Source organism: Coffea eugenioides, chromosome 8 (assembly GCF_003713205.1).
Source record: "Coffea eugenioides isolate CCC68of chromosome 8, Ceug_1.0, whole genome shotgun sequence".
NCBI classification, from domain to species: Eukaryota; Viridiplantae; Streptophyta; class Magnoliopsida; order Gentianales; family Rubiaceae; genus Coffea; species Coffea eugenioides.
In genome coordinates, this window is record NC_040042.1 from 16999866 (window position 1) to 17009892 (window position 10027).

Genomic DNA, 10027 nt, shown 5'->3' on the forward strand with positions numbered 1-10027 from the left:
TAGAATCGAGATGATGGAACCGTTTCGGAGCGATCATTTTACTGGTCCAACCAAATGAATTTATTGTTTTTAATAGTCTAGAACGATTTTCCTGTACCTCCTACTCTCAATTTGAACCTTAATCCAACTCAAAAAATAAATTAATTAATAGTTCCATTAGTTTGACCAGATGGTCAGGCTAATTCCTAAAGCCGTTAAAATATGACTTATGAGAGTAAAATTTCAAATACATACATGCATATGTTAGATGTTTAATAAATTATAAATAGTATTTGTAACATATTTATAACCTCACGAGTTTAATCACGATCGGCTCAACAATTGAATCATTTATCCTTGATCGGTGATTTGTCCATATTAATGAATAGATTCGATTAATTGCAATGCAAATAGACTCGATTAATGGCAATGGCAACCACGTATGTGAGTTACAAAAATTAATTCTTTCTTCCTCCTTTTAGAAAAACTCTCTAGTCAAAACTTTGGATTTTTAGCGAGAGTTTTATGTGGTTTTTTATTTTTCTTTTATTAAATCTAAGCTTTTTCAGGTTTTGATTATAATGTAGATTTTTCTGGATTTATTCAACAAATCTCACCATTACGTGGTTTTCTTTTTCAGGTTTTGATTATGATCTTGAATTTTTTGAATCTATTCGGTTGATTATCTGCATAGATGTTGGTAGAGTTACAATTATTTTATCTCATTTTTTAAAAATATTTTATGATATGTTATGAAAAAAAAAATGCGACGCTCAACGCATAGTTTATTACCGTTCCTACGCCTCCCAAGACCCTTCCCTGCAAATTCCTTGTTCCTGGGGTTAAATTTATCAGGCGCGTCTACGGAAAACCCTTCAAATTCCTTGATCCATTTTGTGAATTGAAGTCCTCTACAGCCTTTAAAAAGCCAAGCAAATTAATGGGGTTGCCAAGATTTACCCGTCCCAAAGGAGGGGATACTGATCGTACTAGTCCAAATCTATATGTAGCCAACTGTGGACCTGCTGTTGGGCTCTCCTTCGATCTAATTGCTTCAGTTTTTAGCAAATATGGCGAAGTACAGGGTGTCTATGCAGCTGATGAGACTGGGACTCGAGTTATTGTTTGTTTTGACGGTGACAACTCTGCAAAGTCTGCAATGGAGGCATTGCATGAAAACCCGTGTTCTCAACTGGGTGGCCGCTCTTTACATATTCGATATTCAGTACAATCAAGTGACCAAGTAATAAATTTTCAACTCTTTACCTTTTTTCTGCAATTTTTGCAAATTTTTTCATTTGGATTTATGATTTAGAGGGTTATTGTAATATTTTGGTGATGGAAATTTGGAAATGTATTTGTTTGAAAGAGTGAATTTTTGAGATTGTGGAAACTGAAAAAGAAAAAAGGTATGTTGCTAAAAGAGGAAAAAATATCAAAATAATTTATTCTTCTGTGGAAATCAACGTGACAGTCCTTCACAAATTTTATGTGCTCTTTTTCATTGTTTGAGATGCTTGTTTTAGTTGTTTTTAAGTTTCTTGTATAGTTCAGAAAACCAAATAACAGAGAAATACTTTAAGAAATAACAGTGCTTTTGTTTTGGTAGCAGAGTTCCCATTGGCTTAAGGTTGCATATGCTAAGTTTGAACTTGTGCTAGTGTTGTTTGACTAACTACCATATCCTTCTTTAACATAATCATTGAATTTGAGTTTCTGTATTTGATACTCTTGTTGAATCTGTCTGTCCTGTTTAGATTCAGGTGAAGGACTTAGTTCTAGTTTCTTTGACGGATTCTGAGTTGAAAGTTCCAGGCGTCTATTTATTGCATGACTTCATCACTGTTAGAGAAGAGGAGGTAAAAGTTATTTCTGTTTTAGGCTATGTGAAAAGCAGCATTTAGTATGTTGATATTATTCACAAATTGTTGTACCCTGTTGTCAAAATACATTATGAGCGTTTGTGAGTTATATGCTAAATTTCGATGTTATGTGCCAGGAATTACTTGCAGCGGTTGATAGTAGGCCTTGGCACCATCTTGCTAAAAGAAGGGTTCAGCACTATGGATATGCATTTTGTTATGAGGTGAGTTCTCCAGCATTTGCTATGAGCTTTCAGCATATTTTTATTTCTGAATTTTGTTTCATTATTCTAGCATGAGGTGTATTGTTTATGTGACCTTATCTTTGTTTTACTTGAAAATATTTTTTCTGGGTTATAGCTTGATCCCTAGTCTCTCTCTTTTAAGTTTCCATTTCCTGGTAGTGTTATTTGAAAGAAAGTAAGTTGGAGCTTTGCACATTTCATATAATTATTTTGGTCATCTTCAATGCCCTATTAAGCAACCAACTTGAAGTGTGTTTTCAGCTTTGGGGCATTTTTTCGATGCTAAGAAGAGAAAGGGACATCTGTTCTGAGTTCGTCTTTGCTCCCATCGTTGCAATATAATAATGCGACAAATTTATGGTCGTTTGAGGATCAGGGTCTTAGGTGAATTTTAGGATAGGGGATGGTTATGCCTTGTTTAGAGTTTTATGTTTTTGGTGTGACTTGGGTATTGAGAAGCTTGTATTATGGTTCTTATTGAGTAATAAGCATTCTAGGCTCTTATTATATGCAAAAGTAATTGTGGTATATTTGGTCATCCATTATAAGACATCAAAAGTCTTCTTCAGGATTAAACAATGTTGATTGTTATAATGAATTTGCCAGTGTTCAAAAACATTGAGTTGGTTGAGCTTTAAACTGACAGGATGGACTATCCAATTCTCCTTTGATATTTGAAAGGTAAAATTGAACAAGTATTTTATGGATTGTCAGGTCTGTACTTTTGGGTAATTTGATTTGAATTCTGCTTTGTGTTCTTTAACATCGATGTATAAGACATCAAAAGTCTTCTTCAGGATTAAACAATGTTGATTGTTATAATGAATTCGGTAGTGTTCAAAAACATGAGTTGGTCAAGCTTTAAACTGACAGGATGGACTGTCCAATTCTCATTTGATATTTGAAAGGTAAAATTAAACAAGTATTTTCTGGATTGTCAGGTCTGTACTTTTGGGTAATTTGATTTGAATTGAGCTTAGCGTTCTTTAACATTGTCAGTTTTCAACTATCCAGTTGGTAGGGTTGTAAAAGTGATAGGATGGTGGTGGTCAATCCGACTCTTGGATGTTTACGTGGTGAAAATAAAAGGTATTTGCTAACGTTTCTAATCAATTGGTGAAATAGTTGTTGCATGATTATTGTAATATTCGACATATTTGACAAATTGTTGCAAATTGATTATCCGAAAGTGCAGCAAGTGGAACTTTTTATGCAAGAAATGGGTCTGTTAGACTAAAATTCTCCGAATAAGTTAGCACTTTTTCTAGGTTTAAAGAATTTGTTCCTACCCATGGTTAATGAGTTTTAAGATTGTAATTCTATTCTTAAACAGTAAAAGTACATAACGTCAAGAAAAAGACATTCTTACCTCATAATCAATAACATTGTGCAAAGTACAATATTTGGTTCCAAATAAACATGATATTGACAAAGAACTGTAGGTTTAAATAGTATTACTGAATTTAAGTGAAATATCCACACACCTGATTATACAGATACCCGGTCCCTCAGAACAGCCTCTTCAACTCTCTCTCTCTCTCTCTCTAATGCTGAAGCTAATTTGGGAGTGAAGAAACTATTTGTGGAGTGAATTTTTCTGTTATCTAAATTATGTTACTTGACTGTTTTGATTTTTGGGCAATAGATATTTAAGCGGATCATTTTCGATTATGAAAATGAACTTGTCCTTGCACAATCGCTTTAGAAGGGTGATGTAAGGCTTGACTGCAGGAAAATTTAGAGGAATAAAAGTTAGATACAGAAGAGTGTCATTGTCCTACCTTACAGTTGTAGTTTTAAAAGGCACCAGAATTGTTACCATCCTCAAAACTTGACTCTTGTCTGTTGTCTCTTTGACTTTTAGTTCTTTTACCTCACAATATGATTGACTTCTATAACTACCATCAAACTGTTGTTTTCGTGATGTCTAAAATGCTGACAAACATACGTGGTTCTGAAAATGGCCTTTGCGAATGTTCTTATCTTCTGTTTGGACATCAAAATATCCATTCATGGATTTCTTTAATCTTATCTTTGTTATTTGGACTTATGAAGCTTACCTGGTCTGGGCCTCTCCTCCCAACTGTTATATCTGTAATGAAATATTGTGGGAAATTATTTTGACTTTTGCTTGTACTTGCCAAATACTTGAATGTCTCACAAGCTTTTGTAGTTCTGCACTTATTTAAATCAGGGAAAACAGCAATAGCTTTGAACGACTTTAAACCTTCTAAAATCAATATCTCTATTTAAGCCCTCCACATTCAAGCAGTTCTAACAATTTTTTTTGACAAGCTAAACGTGAATAGCAATGTTGGAAAGAACTCTATAAATTCCTATTACAATTGTTTAGTTAGTATCTATTAAGAATAAGCGCATTGATAAGTTCAAGTCAATTAAGATAGCTCAACAAGGAAATGCTCTTTTTATCTGTAATTAGTTGGCATATTGATATTTTTGGCTTCCCTTTTGACCTTTCAAATTGTTAACTTGTGTAAGTTTTGTTCAGCTTTTGAAGTTAAGATTTTTTCCTTCATTTTTGGAAGCTTAATTGAATTTTGTTATGGTTGATGGCATTGTTTGAAAATTGGAAGCATTAAGTTCTAAAATCAAGAAAAATTAATTGGAAGTGGAAAAATTAAAATGGACTTAGAACAAAAATGAGCCAACATCCAAAAAAAGGTAAATGGAATTCGAACTTCAAGTTGTTTATAAATAAGAGAAGTTAATCTGGGTACTGGTTTTAATGTTGCTCACAAACAACTAATTTAGAAATGGACTCCTGAAAATTTGTTAAGAAACTGATTCTTCATTTCATGTCATGGACCTTCTGATGTTTTAAAATCTGAAATAGGAATTTCACTTTTATTTTGGGATGCTTGGATTGCAAAAACTGTTATCCTTTTTAAAATTCTTTTTTTCCCTTGCGCTTTAGCATTTTTCATGGGGTTACTTGGTAATTAATCTCTTACTTCCTGTTGCAGACAAGAAATGTTAACACAAACCAGTACTTGGGCAAACTTCCCTCGTTTGTGTCTGTTATACTCAAAAGAATCTCACAGTTTCAAAAGCTTGGTTGCTCTGTGGATATAGAGTTGGACCAGCTAACAGTAAGTAACATATTTGTCATGTATATCCATTATGTGTACTGTTTAAAAATTTCCACATTCTTTTCTTTTATATGACTCTCATTGTTTACCTTGGCACAAAATGATCAGTTTGAATTTGATATTATGCAAACCAAAGATAAATATGGCTTACTGTAGGATCACACCTTTGTTCTTTTATTCTTTTTTTAATAGAAAATAACATTTGTACCTGGTGGAAGCATTCTGTCAATTAACCTTATATTATCCTAGAAAGAATTTTTCCATCAAAAGCATTCACTAAATTGCAGAAAATAATTAACAAGGATTGGACATTTTTCAATGGCTTGAATTAGAGAAGAAGGCCATTAAGTTTGGCAGTGGAAGAGGCGTTGATTCTAGGTGAGATTGATTATGATGTGACCACTGAAAAATTATGCAGTAGTTACCCAACCCTTCCTGCACCTCCTTCTGTAGCAATAGGTTTATACTCTTGCTTTTTACTTCCCAAATTAACAAATATTGAAATTTGTTATACAGGTGAATGAATACCCAATTGGTGTGGGTTTGTCACCACATGTGGACACCCATTCAGCATTTGAAGAACCTATTTACAGCCTTTCACTAGCAGGGCCCTGCATCATGGAGTTTAGAAAATATTCAACAGGTGTTTGGCTTCCTACGTCTACCTCAAACTTTGATAACGAGGTGTCAGATTCTTATAGTGGCTCAAATTTCATAAGGAGAGCTATATATCTTCCTCCTCGGTCAATGCTATTGTTATCTGGGGAAGCACGGTATGCTTGGCATCACTACATTCCCCACCATAAGGTATGTTGTTTTGAAATCGTTTCACACAATTTTTGTCATTTAGTTCGCAAATGTTCTTCATTTGGAATAAATTTCTTTTAATGATGATGTAGTGTAGATTCGAAAGATTAAAAAGATAGATAAATGAATTTATTTCCTTCTACACTCCTTGCGTTTATTCTATATATTCACTACGATTAGCCTACATTTATCGAATTTGAAAAAGAGTCGGAAGAAATGGCTCAATCCTCTTATTTTAATTTCTCGAACCCCAATCAAAATATCTATAGAATAAAATAAATTATTACTAGGATTTTGATACGTGTAGATATAGACTTCAACTTAATTTATTGATCATTAGATAGAATTCTATTAAGATATTGTATGAAAGTACGATTTCTTCTATTCTCTTTTGAGAATTGGAGTTGAGCTTTTGGCTTCAGCAATTGGAAGTAATCTGGAAGTAGTTAACTGAAGATTTTGTTAGGCATGACTTGGACAAACAAAAGATTTTATTTTTTTAATTCCTTTACTAGCATCAGAATCATCTCATGCACAATCTATATAAAATTTTTTACTGAGTTTTGTTATGCAACTGTGGAAGGTAGGTAGCTCCTGTCTCTATATGTGTGTGTCTGTACGCACTTACGTATATGCATCTAGACATACACAGACGCGCACATATATGCAACATATTTGTATATGTTTTATGCGTTTATTATGCATATGTATGTATGATATATGCATTTATATGTGTGTGTGTGTTTTATATCTATGTCGTGTACATCTATCTGTGTATCTAGCTATGAGTGTGTGTGTGAATATTTTGTGACGGAAGATTAGGTAGTTGAGAAGGTTTTTAATGATGTATGTGTGGCAGATGGTATTCTGGAGAAAAGAGGGGAGAGTATTGAATTATATACATATAGAGAATAGTACTCTAAGAGAGGGGAACTTGCAGCTCTTGTATATGGTTTCTGAGGAGAGAACATTGGAGAGCCTGCAGAGATTTTGAGAAGCATGATTATTGAAGAGAAGAATCTAATATGGTTGATCGAGCTAGTAAGCCCCTTGATTCTTTTCCGCTGGATTTTTCTCATGACAATCTTCATGAGGTTTAGGATGGAAAAATTGATGTACAGAAAGGCAATGGTTAAAGTGAAATATGGCACAAAAAATTGATTAGCAATGCCATGTAATGATACAAATCTCTGACTTGTGGACCATGTAGTTTTTGGTAAATTTTAGTCAGACAGGTTGTGGGATCTGAAGGATTAATTATTAAGTAGAAAATGGAGAGGGTGGGGAGGAAGTAAAAGGCTAACTTACTGCATGGGATGCCTACCAGTTTTCAGTTACATATTTCTGTCCGCCTTTGATAATCTTTTCCTCTTTTCAAGTATCCTCGTCTCTTTAGTGGAAATCAAGCAACTTTACCACTACATCAAGCTGCTTTTCCCTAGTTTTTCTTGTGGAAATGGACAAAAGTTAATTTCTGAGTTACCAACATTTGGAGCTGAGAAAATTGTTGAAAAGATTAGGTTTTGGACAATTAACTTCATCTTGTTAAAATGAGAGCCAGATAGAACCTCGTTGAAATGAAAAAGCAGTTAGATAATTTGTTAATGTCTATGCTCATTGGTTTCTTCCATCAGTTGGATCATTCGCAATTAGCTGATACTTCTTTTTGGCCCACAAATTGATTAATCCTTGTTTGGTTTTCATGGTTTTGTTGCTTGGCCAAAATGATTATTGTAATAAAATATAAGTAGGAGCTTATTCTGGATCTTGGATGCCCCAACTTCTATTTTTATGGTTGTTTGCCCTTTAAATCCTTGAAACCCATTTACATTAATAGTTAGGCCAAAGTTATATTGCATGTATATATTGTGAAAAAAATATGATCTGTATGGGTATGGCAATATGAACTTGTAATTTGGAAAGATGCTGGTTTACTGACATTTGTTGGATTATATAGATTCCTAAGTCATGGATATTGTTATTAGCGGTGGACTACACTGAACATTGTAAAATAAGTGGTAAAACATGTATTTTGTAACTGATGTCTTTGGAAACCTGGTTCCACATTTTTAAAGCTACATTGCCCTCAAGATATAGCAGAGTATTACCTTATTCTCAAAGTTTTGACCTTTTCAATTTCTTTTGTAGTGCTTTAAATATTTAATGGAAATTGGAACATCTTTTCCTGACTTCTTTGCCACTGGAATTTTTTTTTTTTTTTTAATCTTAAAACAAGTGTTTATGTGTCAGGTTGACAGAGTGAAGGACAATGTGGTTAGAAGGGGCTCAAGGAGAGTGTCATTCACAATGCGCAACGTACAGTTTCAGCCGGCTTGTCTTGCTCGTTTTAGTGTTGTCATCTTTTAGACTTTGCCCCGCCATATAAGAATATGCATTGGCGGCTCAATAAACCAAATGAATGCATGATAGTCCCTTTATTATCATTCTTTGAGAAATGATAAAGAACTGCTATGTATCCATGTTGGAATATGCAATCTATTCTCCCTTTCTTTCATTTCCTCTGAGTTCTATTTGCCTGTGGAATAGAGCTGGGTTACCAGAGATGCTGCCCAATCATGTTCAAGCTTTGTATAAATGACTTTACATAGGGCTAAGTCTGTGTCTTTGTATGACTACTTATGTCTGCTCAAGTTTGTATTTGTATGCAAAACATATCATTGTTTTTTCTGGGAAAAAATATTTATTTGAGTGTCAATGTTTGCTGTCCTCAATAATTATTTGGTAGCATTGAGGGTAGAAATTGTTGAGAAGTTGCTGGGTAGAAAATGGTCTGCCTATTGATATTCCTCCTCTTGTATCACAGTTCTAATTATCCTTCTACATGTGATGCAGGTTAGGAAAGGACCTTGCCAATGTCAATACCCTGATTTCTGCGATTCTCAAAAATAGACGAGGATTTACTTCAAGAACCTTTGCAGACAGAGGGGAAGCATCTCTATAAAAAATAATAGCTGTAAGGCAATTGCTTTATTTTGAAACCAGAAAATAAGAACCAGCCAAAATCAGGGCTTGAATTGTTAACCAGTAATTGGACGGACACTCCTTTTTCTAACATAATGCCAAGATGGACGTTCCAATTACGACATGCTGTTCTAGATGCCTTTACTGGTTATCTTGCATAAGAAAAGATAGAAATGCTTGGCTGTATTTCACTACCATACCAGATGCCCTCTCAGCACTGGTAGTACTGGTTAGTATTTACTGGTTACTCCTTCCATTTACACAATGGCAAGATGGAGTTCCAATTACAAAGTGCCGTTCCAGGTTGCCTGTACTGGTTATTCTTGCATAAGAAAAGAGAGATGCTTTTCAATGCTATACCAGATGCCCTCTCAGCACTGATAGTGTTGATATGCGCTAAGAATTGTGACGAATTATCTTTAACTCACAAAGTCATTCATAGGTCACTAACTGGAAGTTTCCGTTTCCCTTGTAAGTTTTCTTGCATCTTTTAAATCTCGTTTGGCTTATTGCAATGTTTTCTTTAATATCTCAAGACTGAATGAAATTCCTAGCACATCTAATGTACACAACTGCTTTGCTCAATGCTCATTAGTGCCTTATAAGTGCATCATGAATGATCCACCTCATTTTTCCAGCTTAAACAACTGTTTTTCTTTTCTTAACAATGGGAGCTGTGCACCACAGGAGATCCTGTGACTGTAGCAGATAGACTAAATTGCCCAACACTATTTGCAGTGCAACATGCCCATGATCAGGGTAGAATAGGTTGCAACAGAAACCGTCCAGAGTGGTTATGGTCTGCGGATTTAAGGTCCATAACCAACAAGCTAATGATTGATTACAAATTTCCATGGAATAAAGGGCATATGAACTAGAACATCTGAATTTACATTAGTTAGAAAATGGGTATATATGTTTAAAAATCTATTACGCAGGAGGAAAAGGAAAAACATGTCATCTCTCTCTCTCTCTCTCTCTCTCTCTCTCTCTCTCTCTCTCTTATTTGCCAACTTCATATAATATTCAAAGCCTAGAGTGT

At 34.4% G+C, this 10027-nt stretch overlaps 1 protein-coding gene across 1 annotated transcript; it reads left to right on the plus strand.

Annotated features, from left to right (window-relative positions):
• Window positions 1-765: 765 nt before the first annotated feature.
• LOC113779913 (alkylated DNA repair protein ALKBH8 homolog) lies at window positions 766-9104 on the plus strand. Its single transcript, XM_027325697.1, has 7 exons — window positions 766-1222; window positions 1737-1838; window positions 1979-2065; window positions 5071-5196; window positions 5713-6003; window positions 8254-8319; window positions 8857-9104. Exons 1-7 carry the CDS (start codon window positions 920-922, stop codon window positions 8911-8913), a joined length of 1032 nt encoding a protein of 343 aa, XP_027181498.1. The 5' UTR covers window positions 766-919; the 3' UTR covers window positions 8914-9104.
• The last annotated feature ends 923 nt before the right edge of the window (window positions 9105-10027 follow it).